This window comes from Apium graveolens, chromosome 6 (genome assembly GCF_009905375.1).
Source record: "Apium graveolens cultivar Ventura chromosome 6, ASM990537v1, whole genome shotgun sequence".
Classification (NCBI taxonomy): domain Eukaryota; kingdom Viridiplantae; phylum Streptophyta; class Magnoliopsida; order Apiales; family Apiaceae; genus Apium; species Apium graveolens.
This window is the reverse complement of record NC_133652.1, coordinates 298,812,351-298,836,587: the sequence shown is the minus strand read 5'-3', so window position 1 is coordinate 298,836,587 and position 24,237 is coordinate 298,812,351. Positions and strand designations below refer to the sequence as shown.

The window sequence follows — 24,237 nt, the reverse complement described above, 5'->3', positions numbered from 1 at the left end:
CAAAATGTTGTGGATTTCAACTGTGGGTTCAAGACCTTCACGTAGCATATTTCTGTAAATATCCATAGCTATGTCAAGTTTCAACTGCCTGCAATATGAATCCAACAGAATGTTATATGTAACACAGGTGGGCATCATCTTCTTACTTTTGATGGTATTGAGCACAGCTAATGCTTCATCCATTTGGTATAACGCCTTTCTCCATCATTTCAGAATGGAGGTTCAAAGCATCATCCACGAGACCATGCTTGCATAAAGAATCGATAATTGCGATGTAAGTCACAGTATCAGGTTGACAGTCAGATTTTTCCATGAATCTAAACAACCAGAGGGCCATATCAGTATGACCTGTTTTACAAAAGCCATCAATCATGGTGGTAAAAGTTACTACATTAGGTTGAACTTCTCTAAACTTGATAAGGTTTTCGAACAAAAGCCTAGCCTCCGCAGCCTTATGTTGGGAACAAGGAAAGAGCATCATCGACATTATCGAAACCAGATTTATTCAGAGATAGTAGATTCTGTAATTTTAAATATGATTCGGGAATGCGAATGGAATGTGGAATGGAATTAGGGCTTGAGCTAACACTATAAGCATGAAAACGAACAACAGTGATTGATGATGAGAATGTAGTAACTAGTCTTCTCCGTCGGAGTAAAAGTGAGCAAAATCTGGTGCAACTCATTTTTCTGCACCTCTCTCTCTCTCTCTCTCTCTCGCTCTCTCTCTCTCTCTCTCTCTCTCTCTATCTCCCTCTCTCTCTCCAGAGCTGCTGAAGAGTGCACACACATGACATTTCTGGTAAGAGTACCGTTACGGTTGCTTTTGAAAACATAAAGAGTAGTTAAGAAATCAAACATGCATGACCAAATTGTTTCTGGTACATATTTTCTTTATACTGAAAATTTTAATTTTATCTGGAAAACGTAAATCAATGAAGTACTTTTATTTCATCAATTCAACTCGGGCATGATTTTTAGAAAAAAATGAATTGCGCAGCCCATGAATTGTTCTGCTTTTCAAATCTGTTTCTTGATCAGTATCCCCTGCATTTGCTGCTTCACTATCGACATTAACAAGAGTTATCCGGTATCAGGAATTGTCTCCTATCGTTTGTGGGAGGGGCAGGTCGCTAGTTATTAAGCGTTCAGTTTACTCCATTAGTATAAAGCCTTTTAATCTAGTAGCTCCATTAGTTACTGCTTTAGAAATCCAGGTCTAGCTAGCTAATAGCTATTACTTCAAGCGCTGCTTCAAAATTTCAAGTCCATCTGAGATAAACTACGAGATGCTATTCTCGTGTTGTGTAGAGTGTTGCAAATGCTGTTATTGACCTTGCTCAGGCCGCTACTCTTTCTGAAATGAAGCAATAATCTATAGCTGTCCCTCTAAGCATTCCAGTTAATATATTTATGTAATACTATTACGTTCTTCAAATGTTGTTAGTCACTCACAGATAATTAATATGGACTTTTTGAAGAAAAGTCAAGCGACTATTAAAAAGAAACAGAGAGAGTATTCTTTTCTGCTGTTGTATTTAGAATAAGTAGTCTAATGAAACATGACTCGTAGACAAGAAGATGCATGGCCCGGTAGAAGCATCCAGACCTCTATTTTACTGGACCTACACGATATATAAGAACAGGATGCAGCTCTGATTGCTTGGAAATTTTGTTTGTCAAAGGTACATGGAATCTTGTAACACGAAGCCAACATTAGCAGACTTCATGTATACTGTATGAAATTATAAGCCCTTTCAATTCTGCAGAACTGATCATAATATGTTCTACAAACTAAAAACAAATGATCTATAAAAAGTATCGCTTGAAAATGACTGAGAAATAAGCAGTTGTGGAGTTACATTTCAATTACCTGAGCATGTCTCCGCTGTTTAGTTGCAGCCTACTCACTGCCGGAGATATGCTAAAAGTATTACCATCGCGATATTGTGAAGGATGGGCGATGGGCATTGGCCTATCCGATATTGCAGGAACCTCAATATCTCCTTCAAGCATTTTTATTGCCTCTGAAATTGTAGGCCTAAAAGCCACCATCACATGAGCACACAAGATCCCCACAAGTATGAACCTTTCCATTATTCCCTTTGGATTTGCGCTCTCTGGATCTTCATCTCTCATTAAAGAAGCATCTAAAACTTGATCTAGTTTTCCAGCTTTTACAAGTGACCACGCCCAATCAGTGATCAAGAATGAACGAGGCGACCCTGTGGAAGATAGATCAAGTGCTTTTCTCCCACACATAATCTCCAGCAAAACCACTCCAAAGCTATAAACATCACTCTTCTCTGTCAACTGTCCGTAAAGGGCATATTCTGGGGCTAAGTACCCATGTGTTCCTGCCACTCTTGTAGTCAAATGAGACTGACCTTCTCTGTTTTGTTTTGCTAAACCAAAATCTGCAACTCTTGCTCTCATACCTGCATCTAGAAGTATATTTGTAGCCTTGATGTCTCTATGATAAATAGCCGGTTTTACTCCATAGTGAAGATATTCTAGGCCCTTTGCCACATCCAAGATAATGCTTTTTCTTTGAGGCCATGTCAATGGAGGCTTTCCATTTCCACTCTGAGAAGGAAACAAATGATCATCAAGATTTCCATTAGGCATGTAATCGTAAATAAGGTACCTGTCTTCCTCCTTCTCATCATCATCCTTGTCGTCGCCTGTCACACAACAACCTCTAAGTGGCACCAGATTCCTATGTTTTAAGTTACTAATAATCTCAACTTCATTACAAAACTCTGCATTCCCTTGAAAATCCGATTCAAGAACCTTCTTAACTGCAACAACACTTCCATCATACAATATTCCTTTGTAGACCATTCCAAAACCACCCCTACCAATAAAATTCTTTGGAGAAAATTTGTTAGTAGCTACTTCAAGCTCATGAATTTTATACCATATTGAACCTGTATTAGGCCGAACTCTTGGCCTAGACCCTGATTCCCCGTTATCATCCATAGCACGCCTTTTAGCCATCTCAATTTTCTTCTTCCTTTCAAACCAAAAGTACAGTCCTACTGGCAATGCTATAACCAAAACTGCAGCCCAACCTCCAGCTAGTCCTAAAATTAAGGGTAAACGGCTCTTACCCTTCGATGTTTTTTCAACAGAAAGGCCAAATATACAAGCAGCAGTCCCTATACTTTCAGGTCCAAATCTATTCACCATACCAGCAGCATACAAAACTGTAAAGTAAAAACATTCAGTAGTATGAGATCTATTACCATCAACAGCAACCAGATCAGCCTGAACACGTAATCCCGCAGCCACGCATGCATCACATGCAGTCAGCTGAGTGAGGTCTGGCTTACAAGCTGCATCAAGTGCAGTGGATGATCCTAGCTTGGTTCTCCAGTCTTTAGTCGACTGAATCGAAGCACACATGTCAGGCTTAAGTATAAACTGACCAGGGTCCATGCAAGAAGATGTAAGATCATCGCGCAGAGTTAACGAGCTTAAACTTGATTGAAAATCAGAGATGCATGAAACTGAAGTTGGCAAATTTGGTAGCTGAAAAAAAGATGTTTTTTTGAGATGTTGAGCAAGGCCTATTCCAAAAAGACTGAGGAGTGTTTGACAACACTGACTTCTATTGGTGCTTTGAGATTTATTTGGAACATCTTTGCAGTTATAGATTGGCCATGGTACTCTTGGAACATAACCAAAATCAATAGGACATGATGATTTTGTAGAGTTGTTAGTGGTGGAGGCTGAAGTTGTGGTCAAACATAGTGCAAGTAGAACAAACAAAATCAAAAGTTGAGTGTTCATTATTGTAAAAACTGATACTACAATAATCATGGCTTTTGAAAAAGAATGAGTAAAGGTTGAAGCTTTATCTTTATTCTTGTTCACTCCATATATGGAGTCGAGCTTGTCAAATACAAGACGGGTGTGTCTGTGTGCGACTTGAGTGACGGGACGTGTTTAAATATATAAGAAATGTTGAAAAGTATAAAATCATGTTCGGATCTTTCTCTACCACCTTGAAGGTTTAGATGGACTGATTACTTAATATTATATAAGAGTTCAGTGAGAGACTTGACTTGTTCGGACCTTTCTCTATCACCTTAAGGTTTTAGATTGATCGGTTACTTAACAAGAAAATAATGTTAATAGTGTAACTGATGTGAGGTTTTGATTTGGGAATGATTAGTAGTGTAAAATACTGATGTGTCACTTTTTGTTAAGAATCTGTTGGCCACAGTTTTCTCCAGAATGTAAGATAAAGATAGTTTTTGTGTGTTGGGGTTGGTACAGGGGAATTGTCTATTTTATGAACAAAAGTCAAAATGTGTGTGATTAATAAAGGTCTTAAAATTACACTCTAGCAGAAAATCTCAGTACAGCAGAGCTTAATGATGGGGTCTAATATAAATGAATGAGATTTTGTTTTGTTTAGATTGTCTGCAGTTATATGAATGTTGACCTGAATTGCCCCACTGGGAAACCACTATGACATCTTTCTATTAAACCCTATTTTCTGTTTGGATTAAAAGAAAGGGAAATGCTGGTTTTATTCTCCTACCCTACTCCCGAGTTTTAAAAAGGTTAGAAATCAAGTGAAAATAAAGAGTAAATGAAATCGTTTCGTTTTTACTCATAATTGTGCTTTCCAGTTTTTTAAAGAATGAAAGTAAATAACCATGAATGCAAATTTCACTAAAAAAAATGGGATAAAAGTACTTTTCATTCTTATTACTTATTTCGTTTTTGAAAACTCAGAATTAGAGGTGGCCGCCCGTGCGGGTCGTGCGGGCCGGGCTGGGTTGGAAGCGGGTTGGAACCGGAAAACCTGAACACTGAACCGGCACTGGAAGCGAGCGAATCGGGCCGGGCTGTGTTTGAGCTTACAAAAAGTAACCCGGATTCGGCACTGAACTCGTGTGCGTGTCAGGCGGTTCACGGGTTTGCGGGTTGCAGGTACGCGGGTTGGCGGTTGTGCGGGTTGAACAGAGTCTTTGTACAAATTCCTCAGCATTCAACACATCAAACCTATTCTGAATAATCACAGGACGACCTATACTCTTGTTCTCCTTTAAACCCCCAGCTTTCACATCACTACCAACCACCTTAGAAAAACCCGAGCTCCCCAAACCACCCTTCTGCAAATCAAAACTAATTTTATTAACTCCGGATGGCCCAACAACCTGACTTCTCTCCTTAACACTTCCAATATTCTCCCTATTCTCCCGGATAACCACACCCCGGTTAGAGTACTGAACTTGCTTAAAAGGAACACCTTTATTTCTTCCCTGAATCCCAGAATTACGACCATCACTGACCCGCGGGCCGTGCGGGCTGTGCGGGCTGTGCGGGTTGCACAGTTCGTGCGGCTCACGCGGGCTTCGCCTGTGCGGGTCGTGCGGGTTAGTGCCGGTTCCGGTTTTTTAAAATTAAATTCGTATTCGGTTCGCTTCTTTCGGCGGGTTGTGCGGGTTTGAACCGGCCCGAATCGGGCCGAATATTTTACGGTTTCCGTACGAGCCGGTCCTGAATGTGCGGTTCGAACCCGCACGTTTGGCCACCTCTACTCAGAAGTAAGACATGCATGTCCACATTCCACCCCTTACCGTTTATTTAATTCAGTTCAAATATGGGATGAAAGTATCTCATCTACTTATCGTTTACTTCCTTTCCTTTTTAAAACTCGGGAGCAAGCCATTCATATCCAGATTTCACCCCTCGGGGGCTTAGGAATTAGGATACACAACTTGACAATTGCTCAAGCCTAACACCACCGTAACATTTTATAATTCTGCTCAGCCTTATATCATTGATGAAAGCTGAAACATAACGACTTAGCCACGAGAATTCATAAAAAAGTACACAGACTTCCTTCTTTTTATTGCCAAGTAGTACACGGCTTGTTCTGTATGCATCTGGTTGGACGAATGACAAATTTAACCTATTTTTACACAAAATTAACAAAAATGACCAATTTCTAAAAAGTTGGCCGACTTTAGCTGATGGAATACCCGAGTATTCACTTTATATGAGATACTCAACCGTCAGTGGAATATCTCATATATGAAATACTCAACTACCAGTGGAGTATCTTATACAAATTGGGATACCCAACTGATAGTGGAGTATTCAATCGGCTAAAATTGGCCGTTTTTTTCAGAATGACTATTTTGGTTAAATTTTTAAAAAAATTGAGTATTTTTGTCATTTTTTCCATCTGGTTCTGGACACAGATCATCATGGTAGTATGATTCACATGATCAACTCTTAACATTATAAACAACCATCACAAAATCATGGGGTTGACACTTAGACAAGATATATACTATTTCGGGTTATAGTTGCTTCGGAATTTTTCCGCTATAATAACCATGAGTCAGAAATCCTAATTTACATGACCTTGATCAAAATCAGTTGATGGGATCCCAACATACATATTTCATGCAATGTTATATATATCCATTTAAAAAGGTTGGAAATTTGGGAGCCCTTAGCATAAATAACTCCGGTCGCAAGTTTTGTTGGCCTATATAATTAAGATCACCCCCGAAAATCCCGATATTTTGTAGCGAAGTAAAGGTGAGCGCACTTTTCCAAAATAATTTCATAAACATAAATATTAAGTTTTCTCATGGATAATAAACAAGATAATATTAGATACACTCATTTTTAAAATTATTAGAGAAAAAAAGATAAAAATAGCCAATTTTTGAAAAAATTTAATCAAAATAGTCATTCTGAAAAAAGTGGTCAATTTTAGCCGATTGAATACTCCACTGTTTGGGTATCCCAATCTATATATGATACTCCACTGGTAGTTAGGTATTTCATATATGAGATATTTCACAGTTGGTTATCTCGTATAAAGTGAATACTATTAACTAAAGTTGGGTCATTTTTGTTAATTTTGTGTAAAAATATGCTAAATTTGTTCTTCACCCATTATTAAACTTACATGTCTGACAAATTATGTTTTGTTTTAACAATTTTCACAATGAGCGAGAATCGGAGCGAAATTTTGTCGGGGACACTTAATTAAAATCACAGCGAAATCGGGTTCTGGATTCTTTAATTGTTTGTAGCAAATGGGCTGGGAGCTGTAACTATACATGATCAGAAGTCAGATTTACTGCAAGTTAAAGGACTTTCAGAATTTACACATGTTTCGTTACTTCTACTTGCGTGTACTTTTATCACCCAGAAGTTTCTGTATTGAATTCCCAGCTTATCAAATCAAATCTCTCGAACATTTTTATATTCAGAACATTCAATCTGGAGTAGTTTTTTGGAAATAATACTAGATTGAAGAAAATACTACTATGTACATTCGAATTACTCGGGAACCTGGCTGCATGTTCAATCCGCTCAACCGCAAAAATCAGCTTGCAACCGATTCGCATAATACGGTTAACCGTAAATGTGGATAGTTATGGATATAATTTTAGATAACCGTTAGTTTGCGATTTGGTTGCAGATTTATTATTTTAAAAACCGCGAAAATTCAGCCACAATCGCATATTATATAAAATTGAGTAAAGTTCTATGGAGTCCACCTTTAATTGTAGTCCTCGGAGTCCATATATGTTCTGCAAGTAAAATATAGCTTAAAATATTGCAAAACATATTATTTTTCGACAAACATCACTATTCTATCAAAAATCTTGTAGATTGCATACATTTTACAAGCAGAACATTGCAAAAATATATATTCTACAAAACATGTTTAGTTTGCAGAACATAAATGTTCATGTTGCAGAACATATTGCAGAACATACATATTGTACCGTAAATATATGAGATTTGCATAATTTGTTTTGTTGAAGTTATGCTATCTGTGTAACATGTTTTGCAAAATAACACGTTTTACAATATATTTTATTTACAGAACGTAGATGGAGTCCGAGAACTCCGATAAAAAGGTGGACTCGAACACCATACACCTACACGAAAATAACGATCAAGACTAAACACTAAACTATAAAAGAAGAACAACAATTAACTTCCAACTCGAACACCTGCTCACCATAAACCGAACTGAAACTACCATAAGAAAAAATCAATCCACCTCAATTTCGTCGTCCTCCACAACGTCATGCAATTGCAACTCCCTATCATAGATTTTGGGCCCGTCGGTGGCCTAGGTATAACCGGGGCCACCCCTGAATAATGTGTATAATGATTTTTTACAACTAATAAAACATAGATTTGATACTTAAATTTGAAACAGATATGAGCAATTCAAGATCAACTAATTAACTGGGCTCCCTCGTGACGGGATAGCCTGCTGGTATCAGTTTTATTATCGTCGTGTGTTTGATTTTCGCTCATTGCCAGATTTAATCAAGAACGGATATTAATAGGGTTCCTCTTCTTCTGGAAGAGGCTCTGTAGTATGATCAAAATCATATATCTGACCAGAATCAACAATTGTCACTACCTTGATAGTCCTTCCGTTTCAAGATCCAACCTTGTCGATAGCCTCGACTAGGGGTGTAATCGAGCCGAGCCGAACCGAGCCGAATACTGGCAGGCTCGGCTCGAGCTCGATTAAAATAGTCCGGGCTCGAGCTCGACGGAGCCTTTAATTTCAAGTTCGAATCTCGGCTCGTAATAGGTTCGGTAGGCTCGAGTTCGGCTCGAAAGCTCAAATTAATTCACTAAATATTAACAAATATTCGAAATATGATCGGTTCAACTCGAGTTCAGCTCGAGTTCGACTCGATAAAAATAAATAATGTATAAAAATATTAAATATTTACATAAAAATATATTTATAATAAAAAAAATTAAAAAATAATAAATGCTCGATAATGCTCGCGAGCCTTACGAGCCGAATAATTTGAAACTCGAGCTCTCGGCTCGGTTAAAAATTAGAAAAGCTCGAGCTCGGCTCGATTATTTTCGAGCCAAATTCGAATTTTTTCCTAGTCGAGCTCGAATAGCTCACGAACAGTTTGGCTCGTTTATACCCGTAGGGCCCTCGACGGCCTCCATCCCTTCAACAAAACCCCAGGTCCTTAAAATTCTCGGCCTCAAATTTGTCAGGGCCGTAAATGGACTCCCCTATTCCTGTACCATCCCCATCAGTAATATCGCCTCCATGACACGTGTACTTCCTGGAATCACACGGTAGAATATCGATCATTTGTAGTTCAGAGTTTTACCTGAAACCTTACCAATCCCCTTCTCACCTGTACAAAGTACACGAAAGTTTCTAGCAGTTTTCGGGTTTGTGTCATCATAAAGTTTAATTACAATGCGACCAACTTTAGTTAGTACCACCAAATCTAGGGTGATGTTTAGAAATACCCATTTTTGGGGTGCAATGACTGAAAATACCCATTTTTAAAACACATAGCTGAAAATACTGTTTTGGTTACGTATTTTGTAATTGGGTAAGTGTAATACGCATTTGAGAATTGGGTATCTAAGAAAATTACTAGAGATACGCATTTATAGTTTGGGTATTATCATTGATATGCGTATCTTAAAAAAAAAAAATTAGATATCCATTTGACAAATGCGTATCTAGTACAAAACAGAATACCCAAATGGCAAATGCGTATCCAAATTGATATTTTAGCCGTCCACTTCCAGAATGGGTATTTTCAGCCATTTGCACCAAAAAATTGTTATTTTTAACATTTTTTCCCAAATCTACATCAAAAAACACCATCGTACTAACAATCTGGCCACATTCTGCAATACTAATCGGTTTCATTGGCTGTCCTGATGACGATAACACGACATTGTTAATAGCATACACGACATCTATACCATCCACAACTTGTCCGAACACATCAAGATACTTTTGAAAAAACCAATCACCTCTTAGACTAATTACGAAATGTGATCCATTCACTTGTGTTCCATTACCTCCACCATACATTGCCAAAGTTCCCGGTCTGTGATGCTGTTTCGAGGACTTTTCATTCTTAAAATTAGCACCGTAATTCGACTCCCCTCTGCCTATGTAGTCTTCGGGTGTGTGAGGAATAATGGGGTAATGGCCCTTACTATCACAATTTAGGGAAAAAAGATCCAAAATCTCAGAAGTAACGAAATATGGCCCTTTTTATCACTCAATAACACATTTAAAATACACATCTTCCATTTTTGGGATGATAATTGAATTCTTAACACAAAAATCACATGTTTGCTCAAGTAAAGACCCCCAACCATTATCTCTCATGTATTGAAATCTTTGTTACATGACTTAACGAAATCCATAGTATTTACCAGATCTTGATCTTTTCTCTGCAATGCTTGCGATAACTCGGTAATAGTTCCTAATACATTCCTCATGAGATGTAATAAGAGATGTAATAAGAAGACAAATTAAAAATGTTGAATAATAACTAAAAGGTCGCTTCAGCACTTTGATCCGATAATTTACCTTCATTTTTAATAATTTCTAGTACTTCAACCAGTGAAGTAAATAAGGCAAGTAGATTTAATACAACCCAATTACGAGCCCCAGCGTATGTCGTCGGCTCTTTGCAATGTTATTTCCTGATTCAGCTCTCGTCCAGTAGCAACTTCATTATTTTGAATCTGTTCAATGACTTTTTTAAACCATTTCTCTCGCAACATATCTTTGCGCTTGCACGAGCTTCCAACAACATTAGTCAAAGTAGCAATATTTAGAAAAAGTGGAGCAATTTTCTTGTGAGTTCTAGCAACACTTACAAGTGTCAACTGAAGTTGATGAGCGAAGCAGTGCACGAAATGAGCTGATGCATTTTCTGCCAGTATTATACTTTTCAATCCATTGAACTGGCCTTACATATTACTTGCTTCGTCGTATTCTCGCTTAATCTGGATATGCTTAATCCAAGTGAAGCAAATAATGACTCAATTGCAGCCTTCAAACATATAGGTAGGTGCTTTTAACGAGAAAATTTTGGCAGCTGAATTTATTCTCTATTTCTCTATCGTCCCAATTTCTGAATTCGATCATTGCTATAAATTGTAGGATTTTTTTACTTTTGTCACAAAAAAGTACTTCCAATTTAGTATTTGAATTTTTAATTTTTATATTGTTCCTAGTATTTGAATTTTTAATTTTTATATTGTTCCAAGTTTATTTTTGTGGTATAATAAATTTTATAAAAGTTATAATAGGTGATTGAACCGTAAATATATCCGCCCAAATCACAAATTCGCAGTTAAAAATATTGCGATTACCCACACACGCAAATGCGACGGTTCGTTTCCCTAGTAACAAGACTGAGTATACCAGGGAGTATTTGTACCTAACGAACAAGTCTAGAAGTTAAACAAATTTGTTTTTATAAGTAACTATTAAAATTTTGATCATTAACTTAGATAAAATTCTTATAAATAACCATATGCTAATAAATTATATATTTACTTAATTAGCTGTTAAGCAATATTCAATAAAAAGATTAAATAAATGATAAATGAATACCATTTCAGCCAAGATCTATTAAAAATGTTACAGTAAACGATACGGCTTCTAGCCATATCTAAAATTACATAATATTTCACATGCTATATACTGTATATAAATATACAGACTGCCTTCACAAATTTAAAAAATGAACAGCACCAAAAGCTACTACAGTGAAATCAAACATATAGTAAATAAATACCTTTTAGAATCAAAAAATATGAAACCCACTTAAACTATAAAAAATAGACAAGCTGCAATACGCAGACCAAAACCTGCACAAAAGTAGACGGTGCTAATATTAGAAACAAAAACAAAAACAAATTCACACTATAAAAAAAAGTTCAAAATAAATATAGGCATATGGCATGGTAATAATTAGCTAAAATGAATAGCAACTGAAAGCAAAAATTATGTTAGAAAATGTCTGAAATACTATTTTTACATTCGAAAGTTAGACTTCGATCACCGCTGACGAAAACTAGAATATGATTAACATGACCTTGTTAGCTTCTAACAGATTCAAAGTATCTAGCACCTCAGCCCATTCAAAGTAGAATGTAAACTTCCAACAATAATCATGAATGAGAAAAAGAAGTGACTGCACACTGTCAACAACTTAACATTAAGAACCCTATGTTTTATTATGAATTCTGTTTACATGGATAATTAGGCGTCAATTAATCTATAACATACCTGGGTGAGAATAATCTTCATTTCCGGAAACCACTCCCACCTCGCATAGCAAACAAAAATACTTGATAACAAACTCATCTTTTGAAAGGGAAAAAAGGAGGTCCTAGAGAAAGATATTGTGGCAATGACTTGGTCAAGCCGATGAACTTGATTTGGTGTTAACTCTTCGGCACAATAGCAGCAAGCGCATTAGCATGCGCAGATGATAGATTTTCTAATAGAGCTTGCATCTGGTTACCATAAAGAGATATCAAATGTGAAAAACCTCTGCCAATTTGAGCTTTGACTTCAGGAGTTTCCACAGGTGAGATGGCAACTTGAGCAAACAGATTAACTAATTCCGGAACTAGAGACAGCACCTGAATTGCATTTACAACAAAAAGGTGACGAAAACAAAAGGTAAGATACAGTTACTTGCCTACAAGAAGAAAATTGCAGAGCAGAGATCAGATAGCAAATAATTCAAACCTGGGAATTAGATGTCAAAACAAGATTACAGACACAGCTGTAGACAATCATCGATTCTTCGTGATCCTCTTTAAGAGGAAGAACTTTCAAGAAAACAGGAAGGACCTAAAGATAGGAAAAAACAATTAACAGAGTTTATCCTAAAATTAATCATATCATAACTGGTAGCATATTAACCTGATTCAGAGGGACAACATCCGGTCGAACCATAATCATTCTTGCCACTGCTCCAGCAGCATTGTCCCTTACTGCATCATCAGGCTCAGATTCCCCAAACAATGGGTAAAGACAACGTAATACATCAGCATAGTATCTGGCAATTTGGGGTAAATGAAGCAACGTATAAACAAAGAGAAGTTAGAACTGTGGAATTTGAAAAGAAAACTATACGAGCTATGAAAAAGATCTTCCACAAGTCGATGAAAACGGAAGATAAAATAGATTAGAGTTTGTCCAATTTGAGATTTACTTCAAAGCTGAATCGCTGCCATTTTTGCATAATTCTCCAGCGCAAAAAGCAGCATTCCGCCTATTAGTCGCTTCTGGCGAGGCTAATTCTTTAAGTACCAACGGCATTAGAGCCTGAAATATGATGCAAGATCTAAATCAGTTATAGACACATGCAGTGTGAAGGTTAGAATTTAAATGACTTGACATTTAAAAGGTTCCATATTTTCAAGTATTTACGTCGACATAACCACTGATTGGAGCACCCATATCCTGAGCAACTTCTGCAAGACATGCAACTACCATGGTTCGATCTTGTGATGGTCGTGAAGCTTTCTGTAATTCAAAACATGAAACAAGTGAGATCTCAAAGCTAAAAGACCTGCATGGAAACTGCATATAAAAGGCCACAATGCCACCCACCGCGAATCTCATTAAAGGATCAAACAACTTTGAGAATATAGGTGCAAAATTAGAGCCCATCGCTTTTGCAAACGCAGGAAGGAGGTCAGAAACTGCATCCATGAGAACTTCATCATGCTCGGTGTCATCATCATCAATTTCACTATCAGATTCTACTAGTTGACAGCCTGCGTTCTCTTGGAGCAATAGCAGAGTAGCATCTACGAGTCTAGGCATGTCTATCATAATAAAGAATACATATACATATGTTAGGGGAAGACACTAATTTACTGTACTATGGCACCTTTAAATGCAATAGCATTGTACTAAAAAAACTATAGTAATAATCTAAAAAAATATAAAGGCCTTTAAATTATACTTACAAGGTTCAATTGTAATGTATGGAAGTTCTTTTATAATGTCAGCTACACTCATACAAGCTTGAGCAACAACCTCCTTATCGTCATCTTCAGTCATTGTCTTGATATAAATGTTCATAACGGAGTCTGAGGAATAATTTAAGAAACAACAAATGTTACTGATTCCTCCAGCATCTGACAGCCATATGATATAAAAAAATACTACAGGATCATGATTTTACCCAAAACTTCTTTCGTCTTCGCTGCTCCTTCCAGCTAAGAATGAGAAAATTTTGAATGGAAATAGTTAGTAGCATTTCTAGCTAGCAGAGTTGCAAGCAACTTTTCAATAATATGCATACAGGCAGCTTTAAAGGTTAGGTCCTCGATGAGATCATATTGTCAACAAAGATTTGACTTAATTTGACCTGAGAACCGTATCAATGTAATGGATGGTTGGAAACATTATGTAGTAATCCCTCCAGAGGATATGCCATGTTCATTGATTTAAAGAAGCAACATTTTACTAATTAACATTACCATTCGTAGGAAGTTTCATAAATATTTCTAGTACTTGCAACATCCTTCATATATAGATGTGGAATGGAGTCACGTCAAGAATGGCTATAAAGGGTGCAATGAGCATGAACAATGGATGTGAATATTATTCTGCAACATAAATACATAATGATGCATGATTCTTGACGGAACATCCAGTAGTGCTTACAGCCAAACAGAATCCAATAAATAACTGCACTCATCGTACGCATATGCAACAGTATACTGCTTAGGCAAGTTCGTTACTGCACCACATAGGAAAATAAGTGAAAATGACAGTTCAACATCATTTTGATCTTACAATGGTGCCTCTCCCATAATTGCAATTTGAAAGCCTCTTTTGATAACTGTTGACTCAATACTATATGAATTTAGTTCTTGAGTTAAACGGAACTCTCTCCAGTATACCTGTAAGGGTGTAACTAAAACAAAGGACAAGCTGGCCTAACTATACTGTGCAAGATTATTGCTTGCACCGTGTTAACTGAAGGTACAATCGTTACGTGTGTTATGTACGGACGTACAAAACATGAAAACATGTGCAGCACTATGTTCCCTGTACCTTAATTCAAACAGTCTAAGATGGGTTCACATAAAAAACAGTACCAGTCAGTTGAATTATTCCAATTATACATATTCATATAACAGGGAATGCATAATTTAAACTACCACCAAGTTAAATAGAAGATAACAAGGACAACACGAGTCGATGCACACTCACATAATTCGCTTGATAGACTTCTTGTGCAGCTGTCAGAATATCTGCCACCAAATAAAAGTTCACTATGAGTTTATACATGTAACATATTTTAGTTGATTGAAACATATTATAGCTAGAGATCGAGAAGAGAAAAGGGAATACGAAGATTAGCTTACCCGTCCTTGATTATTACAAACATGGACAGCTTAAATGTAAATAACTAATATGCACAAGGACCTCAAAAATATTATACAACCAAACCACTTAAGAAATAAAATTTTCAATGATTATAGAAGTGCATAAAACTAAGTCGAAACTTTGTAATAAAGATAAGGGCCGGAAAATGGAATGCTTAAGTAATGCCGCACATTTATTTTATACATACTTGCATGAGAGAACATTCAAATTCATCCCTAACTTCAATTTGATAGTCTAACCTTTATCCTTCAATAGTGTTCTTTTAAAAAGGCTTGGTAACATAAAACAATCAAAGGAGTTTCTTCCAAATTTCAGAAAGTTCAGACTATTGAACAAATGCTTGGTAAGTTTGATGAACAAGTCTATTACTTGAGCAGATTAGATGTCATAGCTACTCACGCTTCAATGATGTGATGGCCTGAAGACGAACATCCTCGTGGAAATAGGTTGAGTGTCTAATCAGTATTTTCAGTGACTCCTCCAAATATCTTTAAAAAGTCAAAGAAGTTAAATCATAAAACAGAAATTATTTACTTGACAGAAAAAGTACAGCCACAAGGATACGGCGCAAAAGCATTTTTTGTATGCAAAGAAAATAGTCCAAGGGCTTGTGTTGCAGCTGCTTTTTCGTCCAAAACTCCAGTTCTGATGCTGATATTACGCACCCTAGGTTCATCGTGAGCTTCATCATCAGAAGATACTCCACCAAATCCATGGATATTGTCATCCTCATCAGAATCGTCAACATCCACAGCAGAACCGTCATCAAGATTGCATGAGGAGAAAGCCAGAGGTACAACGTGCGGGAGGTACTGTTTAGAAAATCATGGTGCCAAACATATAGTTAACTAAACTATATGGGTTTCTTAAAAAATGATCACCACAAGTGACAAGCATACCTGAGTAAATCCATCATCCAGAATTTCTGCAACATTGCTTAAAAATCCATGTGTATACTCTCGAAGCTCACTGAACTCTAATCCATATCCCTGAATTGTTAATTATCCTAAATCAACTGTTCACAGACTGTCATGGCAAGTTAGGAAAACACAGATGAAATTAATTACATTGATTGCAGCTTCAATGAAAGGTGGTAGGATTGGCTCCATTCTTGTCCTTCCAACAGACATCGCAACAATTCCGACCAATTCAGTAGCCCTTGCTCGTGAACGGAGGTCCTCATCATTAGTAAGTACCATGAAGTGTTTCATCAACTCTAAAACCTTTTCAGCATATGGAATGAATGCTTTCTCCGCAGCAGATGCGACAGAACCAATTGCTGACTGAAATACCAGCAAAGAAAATTAGTTCAAAAGTATAGAAATAAAAACACATTGTGTAATATACCAAGTTCTGGGAGCATAAAGAATTTGTACCATGCATGTTTCCTGCAAATTTCGAGGACTGCTTTGAAGGGCAGCAAGTAGTTTTCCCATCAATGGATCAAGGAAAGGAAGGATTTCCTCACCCATGTTCTCACAGAATGCCGCTAGTGCATAATATGACTTTTCCTGAAAGATTCACGCATAAACTTATATTACACAAGTAAATAAGAGTAAATTAGAATGTACCTCTTATTCTTTTCAAAATTTGCATGTACCTTAACTTCATCCGATGTGTCCTCCAAAGCACTTAAAAGGCAAGGAATAACACTCTCATAATGATCACAGATCTCAGGTTGCAGATACTCAGCAAATTGACCCATAGCAAAAGAAGCAGCCCCCCTTACCATTTGTTCGGAATCTCCCAAAGCTCCCAAGACAATAAGGAGAATTGGTTCCAACTTACTTTTCATCAAGTCCGAACAACCCTCTGAAACAATTCCCAAAGATGTAACTGATGCCTCCCGAAATTTTGGATTCACATTCTTACTACTTAAAGACGCAAACTCAAATACAGGAGGAAATACATGCTTCGACAAGTTTAACGCCATGGTGTCGATAACTTCTGCAGCAGCCCGATCAGGTGCTAGATCATCATCTTCATCTCTATTTGTTGATTCTGCAAGCAATGGGCACATAACTTGAAGGATGGGAATGATCAGCTTGTGCTTTTTTAGAGAATTGAATTTATACTTTGCAAGCCAGGAAATTATTTGAACAGCCTGGCATGAAAGAGAAAAGGACGTTGAAATTGTTTTAGGATGTCAAGTACAGTGAAGTAGAGCAATCCAACTATAAGGTAACATAGACAATTAAGCCAATGTGATTTGTGTACCTGATGGCGTGTGCTTGATTCCAAATTTGGACTCGAGCACACTTCAAGTGAGAACTGCACAATAGATCTAACTGATTCACCAAGAAGAGGTGCAGGAGATTCAATCAGCTCATCAAATATTTCAAAAGCAATTACAGCAACATCCTCATCACCGGAGGCAAGGCATTGCCTTGACACATTCAATATGCTGGGTATGAACTCTCGAAACTTGATCTGCAAGTGTAGAGTAGTGATAAAGTTATATTATTCTACTTCCTATAATTAATGGGAACACACGGCCATAAATACAGCAGCCTAGAGCTTTATGTGGTCGTTCTGACATTTATTTATACATATAGGTCGTAAGTGAAAATTTAACAAGAAATACAAGGATGAAGCTACAAAGAAGATGTGTTTGCTCCAATTGCCTAAAAAATTACCTGAAAATTAAGCACATACATGCAGACACATTGCAATATGTGCCAATAATAACTTCATCCACTGTTATAACAAATTACAAGCAGCATGGTGCAATATTACTTACCACTTCGGCTTCATCATGAGTGAACTCCAGAAAAGACCCAACTGCCCTGTATCAAGTATAAAGTTGCAGCACATAAAAATTTTGTAAGAACTCTACAACATTATTCTACCAAATTAATAGAAGATAAGTTATGATAAACTACTTAAGAGCAGCAACTCTGACACGGGTACTAGTCTCATCCTGTAGGCTTTTGAGCAGCAGGGATTGCAGATCCGCAAAATGTGGCCGAAATGAATTACCAATTGTTTCAGTGAGAGAGCTGAAAAGTATTAGAGCAACCTGCATCATAAAAACAAGAAGTTGATGTGCTAGATCATTAAACATTACGTACATTTTAGCATAGAGGAAAAATATGAAATTCACAAACAATTTTTTTTAGCATTAGCCAATAGCTTAGAGAAGAACGATACAAGGGAAAAAAAGGTAGACATGAAACTAGACCATCTAACAAGAAGTTCATTAAGTGAGATCGGGAAATATCAAAATATACAAGGTAGAGCTTTTACTGCGATTCCCTGTCTTGGTTTGCCTTGAAAGATTATTTTAAGATTGCTTTCATAGTCTTTAATGAAACACATCTAATATTTATAACCAAAGTTTAAAAGGGATTTGCAATTATACAAAACGTGAACATGGTTAACCCCTCTCAAAATTTATTAATATCCATCGGTTGGGATGAAATTTATTTGGAACACAAACCATGACGCATATTTAAATGGTTATTGTAACCCCTCCACACATTACATCTTAGTCTTTCAAAATAATGAAATATAAGATATGCAAAATTTAAGTCAACTGGACTGCTAAGAGTTTAATAAAAATACGGGAGTTCAAGAGAATTATGATAAAGTTTCAGAGAGTATAGAATTTGGGCTGGTTTCACCACATTATGTCGGAGTCAACTTGCAAGTGCTAATCAACTTTAGTTGATCCACTCGTGTAAAAAGAAACTAAGACTTATTATGGACTTGTGATTTAAATTTTGAGAAGTAGGAAATAGGTACTTTCCCTTTTTGACTTATAATCAGCATATAAACTAAGCTTACATATAACTCAATAATTGCTCAATAATTTATTTATTTATTGTAAAGCCAAAGAGGGTAATGTGGGAAAATAAAATTTCTCAAATAATCCATTTTCTAAACAAACACAATTTACTATTATAGGATATTAGATAGTCTATAGATGGTGGTGCTGGAATTACAATCCATTAAAAAAATACCCAATGATTATAATCATGTAGGTTGTAACAGAAGTATTCATCATTATTTGGAAAATGGTTGAGTTACGATGCTGAGTTATCACCGGCAACTTCATCTAATAGATTGGAAAGATAGCAAAAGATTCTTACAACATTGTCGACTCCAGAAATGAACATATGTTCCAAAATCATGTTCTAATGAATGGACATAGATAAGAATAGCAAAAGATAAAAGGACAATGAAATATCTTATATCAACTTTAGGGAACTGTTAAACATGTTCAACTAAACAAATTTTTAAGGTCTATGGGATACATGAATCTGATTGCGAGTCTCAATATTTTTTTGTATCATGAAATCATAAATATTACCAGATTTGATTGTATAACAGAAAATTACTTACTTCCCTGTGATCTTCTTGCACACTTTGACTGCATTGAAATAAGAAAGGGAGTAAATCAGGCCACTCCCCAGTTGGTACAGCATACTTTGCGATAATACTGACTACATTTGCACTTGCTCGCCTCACAGGTGGACTGCAAAACAAGTAAAAAAATATTATCAGTAATTAGAACACCAGAACACAATATCCATCTTCCTTCATTAAAAAGTAAGCCAGGAACATCAATACTTTCCATGATTCACAAGAAGGCATAATATGTTCCAAAAAATACTTAATAAGAATAGCACAACAAGAAATGATTAATATAAATAATGAGGACAACGATTGTCAAAAAGATCATGTTAGAAAATAAAAAACACTACCAAAAGAAAACAATACCAAAACATGTAGGATTGAAATGATGAATGTTATGCAATGAACACTAATTGGTCTTTTAGTTGGACCAAGGAGTCACAGCATCGTAATTCTTCAAACAAATCTGGGCACATCCTATCGACCAACAATTACATACATAGATAGCAGTGCTGTTTAATACACAGATTACAAAAAAGGCGCAAGACCCAAAATTTGAAGCGCGAATCACGAAGCGCCATAATCGCGCGCCTTTTACCCAAAAAAAAATAATCACAAATTTAACAAGAAGTACTTAACATAAACTTAACAATTAAACATAACAAAGAGCCTAAATAAAAAGATAATAATGTCAATAATGAAGCCTTAATAGATAAGGTTCTCTAATTCAAAAGTTTTAGTATCATCAAACTCAATCTCCGGCTTACTTTTAGATGGAGGCTGAGATTAAGTGACCGCTGAGAGACCTATGATGCAGGCTGTTTGTGGTGTGAACACTTTAGGGTTCTTTTCTGTTTACCCTTCTATTTTAGACTATTATTGTATTATACTGTTACGAGCGCCTTTTAGCGCTTCCGAGCGCCTTATAGACGATTTCAGAATCGCTCTAAATCGCACACCTTGCGCCTGAGCGTGAAGCGCCATTAATCGTGCCTTTAACAACACTGGATGACAGAATATTGACAGATTCCTAAATAGCTGCGTGGTTTAAATTCTGAGTCATAAACAGCGAACAAATAATGTCATTGATGTAATAAAGAAATTATCTATGTAATTTTTAACTTGCCTTGAGGCTTTCACAGACATTAACACCATGTAAATCAAGAGAACAGAGATCCATTTGCATTTGATTTTTTGTTCACTAATTTACACCCGGAGAAAATTTTGATAAAGTATACCAATTTTTCCTCAATAATGATTACAATCATCAGGCAATCTTTACTCACAACAACTCCTCTATACACTCGAGTCAATTTGAAAGTTCAAAACTTAAGTTTTCTCCTACCCCAAAGTATTCATTACGACTTAAAAGAAAAACAAATATCTTTAGCAGCTCTCGGAATGCTAAGCCTTTTTATTCAATGATTCCGCATTTCACAACTGAACCTATTAATCCAAACAACATTCAACATCAAATAGATTACCAACAATCAAATAAAAATCAATCAAACCAATTGTAAATTATAATTAATCGAGAAGACCTAAATTAAACCTAGATGCAACTATCAATAAAGAAAATTAAGTCCAGCTTACTAAAGCAAATAAACGGATCCTATCTTAATAATTGAAACAACATTCAGCACCACCACAATTTGAATAGTACAGAGCACTAAAAACCGATAAATAATAAACAAAATGAGCACAAATTCTATCCAGCTCAACTATTAATTTATACAACATTTAACATCAAACAAGTTACCTACAATCGCCTAAAGAACAATGAAAATTGTCACAAATTACAACTATTAAGGAAAACCTAATCCTAACTTAATAACCAAAACATCAATTGACATCACAACAGCACAAAAATTACAAACTACTCAAAAATGATAAACAATAAACAAAAGGAGAAAAAATTCCATCCACCTCAACCTAAATTAACAATCAAAACAACAATCAACACCGCCACAGCTCAAAAATTACGGACTCCTAAAAACTAATAAACAATAAACAAAATGAGCATAAATTACCTAAACCTATCACAACAATCGACACTACCCCAGCTCAAAAATACAAAATACTAAAAACCGATAAACTTTAAACATAATGAGCACAAATTCTATCCACCTCAACCTAACTTAAGAATTGATTAAAATTGAAACAACAATCAACACCAACACAGCACGACTCCTAAAAACCGATAAACAAAATGAGTATACATTATATCCAGCTCAAATTGAAACAACAATCAACACCAACACAGCAGGACTACTAAAAACCGATAAACAAAATAAACAAAATGAGTCTAAATTCTATCCACCTCAACCTAATACAATAATCAAAACAACAATCAACAATAACCGATAATCAAATTGAGCATAAAAACACGAACATTACGAAAACGATAAACGAAATCAACACAATTTCAATCCACACCTATGCTCAAGCGTAATGCTATCAATCAACGACTGCTTAACAAGCTGTCTCAGCTGCGGCGTAAGCTTCGCCCAATGCCCGGTGATCTTCTTCCGTAAAAGCACGGCAGAGAGTTGTCGAACATTGGGAGTTTTCGCGGTTCGTAAATGATGAATTAGAGCTGGAACCACTTGTGGATCTTTGGAGAGACGCTTAATTTGATCTTCAGCTTGTCTACGAGCGTCGTTATCAGGCATTAGGAATTGAATTAAGAGAAGTTCTAGTGATTGTGCCATTGTGTTGTGTGGAGAGAGATACACACAGGTTTTGTGTGGAGAGAGGGGGAGAGAGAGAGAGAGAGAGAGAGAGAGAGAGAGAGCGAGAGAGCGAGAGAGCGAGAGAGAAACCCTAGGCAACGGCGCTGGAGAGGGTTTTTGACAGTTATATATATAGTTGGTGTCTTGGTGAAGTGATGGGAATTATTCAAGTTTTCACGTTTTATTTTCGTGTTTCTAAATGCAGTAAAAATTTATTTTATGCAGTAATTTGAAATTATTATAATATCCCTCGGTTATTCAGTATATAAATCTGAGGTGAGAATAATTTTTTTAAATTTTCCCTATCATATCTTCATTAGTTTATATAATCTAACCTTTTTTAACACCATATGTGAGTATGTATTTAAATATTTTTTTCTATTTACAGGTTGTTTACCCACCCTTTTTACATTTTTTTTGACAAATGCAGAATTTTTTTATTAAATCGAATATATTACAGGTGGTAAAACAAATAATATACTGAAAACAATTAGATGATTTGTTTCCTGATCGTTTAACACATAAAATTTAAAAATTCTTGAAACTTAAAACGAAATCAAAGGCATCCCAAGCGATCCAAATTGCACCAGCATCTCTGAAAATAGCAACATCGCAATTGACCATATCACATAAAAATTATGGTTAGCCCAATGTTCAGAAACACCAATCACATATCACATAAAAACTATGGTTAACTCAATGTTCAGAAACACCAATCACATAAAATGAGATTGGAGAAGCGGCACCACAGTTATTTAAATGCCGGACACCAGCTATAGACATGCCGAAGGCACCCCAGCTATCTACATACCGGTACCAGCTATAGAAATACCGAAAGTGTAAACCCATGAAAAATGAACAATTTTTGGTTGTGAAATGTGAGCTCTTGTAATAATCATCACCGCCCCAGATTCGATACAGGCTTTGTAGATCACCAAAAATATCAATAAATTCGTTCTCAACAGAACCAACACTAAATAAACCCAAGCATGACTAAACAAAAACATAACAAACACTCCAAAAGTAGAGATAAAACACACACTTCAAGATGAAAAACACACAAACACCCAAAAAACTGGGTTTTATTGGAAGAAAATTAACGAGAATAAAAGAAAATGAAGGGGTTGGGGTTTTTAACCGGAGAAAACCACTAGAAACCCCTCGATTTACTTGAAAATGGACAAATCCTAGGAGAGGGGAGGAAAGTAGGGAGGCGGCTATGGATTAGAATGATTAAAGGTGTCTACCCTTTTTACATCTTTAATTAGCTAAAAGGTATGCATCAATCTTTTTAAATCCCTCTTTCACGTGTGCATCGAGCTATATATCATTATTATTATGCATACATGTACTGTGTAATATAATTAGTCTTGAAAAATAAAAAAATTATTTCACGTGTGCATCGAGCTATATATCATTTATATTATGCATACATGTACTGTGTAATATAATTAGTCTTGAAAAATAAAAAATTTAGTGAAGGCACATCTAGGTTAAAATAAAAAGAATAACATGTTGGTATATAATGTTGGTATGTAATATGTGTACTTATAAATTTTTAAAACTAAATTTTATATGAATTATATTTCATTCAATTTTTTTGAAAAAAATTTATTCCGCTAATTAATATTTTGTTATGAATTAACTATAAATAATATTTTGAAGAATATTTATTATTTTTAATTAAGTATGAATTTTTTTTAAAGAATAGTTTATAATTTATCTTTGTTTTGTTAACATGTGTTAGTACTTTCAGGGTTAATTGTAGGGTTAATTGTAGTGTTATGAAGTTTAAAACATAATTTCGTTTTATCTTCTCTTTTCTAAAAGTTTTTAAAAAAATTCTTTATCATTCTTCAAAGATTTTGTGTTAACCTATTTTTGTAATGTTAATTTGTTTACTTTAGGTTGACACTA

General features: G+C 35.8%; 2 protein-coding genes across 2 annotated transcripts; both read right to left on the bottom strand.

Annotated features, from left to right (window-relative positions):
- Positions 1-1,659: 1,659 nt before the first annotated feature.
- LOC141663990 (putative receptor-like protein kinase At1g11050) lies at positions 1,660-3,889 on the bottom strand. The gene has a single exon (XM_074469846.1). The coding sequence runs from the start codon at positions 3,823-3,825 to the stop codon at positions 1,870-1,872; it is 1,956 nt and encodes a 651-aa protein (XP_074325947.1). The 5' UTR covers positions 3,826-3,889; the 3' UTR covers positions 1,660-1,869.
- A 7,536-nt stretch (positions 3,890-11,425) lies between these two features.
- On the bottom strand, positions 11,426-22,447 carry LOC141668440 (uncharacterized). Its single transcript, XM_074475331.1, has 21 exons — positions 22,025-22,447; positions 19,577-19,709; positions 18,115-18,251; positions 17,973-18,018; positions 17,450-17,662; positions 16,833-17,336; positions 16,609-16,743; positions 16,300-16,515; positions 16,132-16,221; positions 15,797-16,044; positions 15,632-15,720; positions 15,056-15,096; positions 14,019-14,052; positions 13,801-13,923; positions 13,439-13,656; positions 13,256-13,351; positions 13,038-13,150; positions 12,746-12,881; positions 12,569-12,673; positions 12,101-12,459; positions 11,426-11,679 (listed from the first exon to the last, which is right to left on the bottom strand). Exons 1-20 carry the CDS (start codon positions 22,297-22,299, stop codon positions 12,259-12,261), a joined length of 3,153 nt encoding a protein of 1,050 aa, XP_074331432.1. The 5' UTR covers positions 22,300-22,447; the 3' UTR covers positions 11,426-11,679; positions 12,101-12,258.
- Positions 22,448-24,237: the final 1,790 nt, after the last annotated feature.

Excerpts from the sequence above, each read along its gene's own strand:
- LOC141663990 (XM_074469846.1), bottom strand. The coding sequence starts at position 3,825 with ATGATTATTGTAGTATCAGTTTTTACAATAATGAACACTCAACTTTTG.
- LOC141668440 (XM_074475331.1), bottom strand. The coding sequence starts at position 22,299 with ATGGCACAATCACTAGAACTTCTCTTAATTCAATTCCTAATGCCTGAT. Across the intron at positions 16,045-16,131 it reads TGGATGATGGATTTACTCAG|TACCTCCCGCACGTTGTACC; the intron begins GTATGCTTGTCA and ends TTTTCTAAACAG. Across the intron at positions 15,097-15,631 it reads GGCCATCACATCATTGAAGC|ATATTCTGACAGCTGCACAA; the intron begins GTGAGTAGCTAT and ends ATTTGGTGGCAG.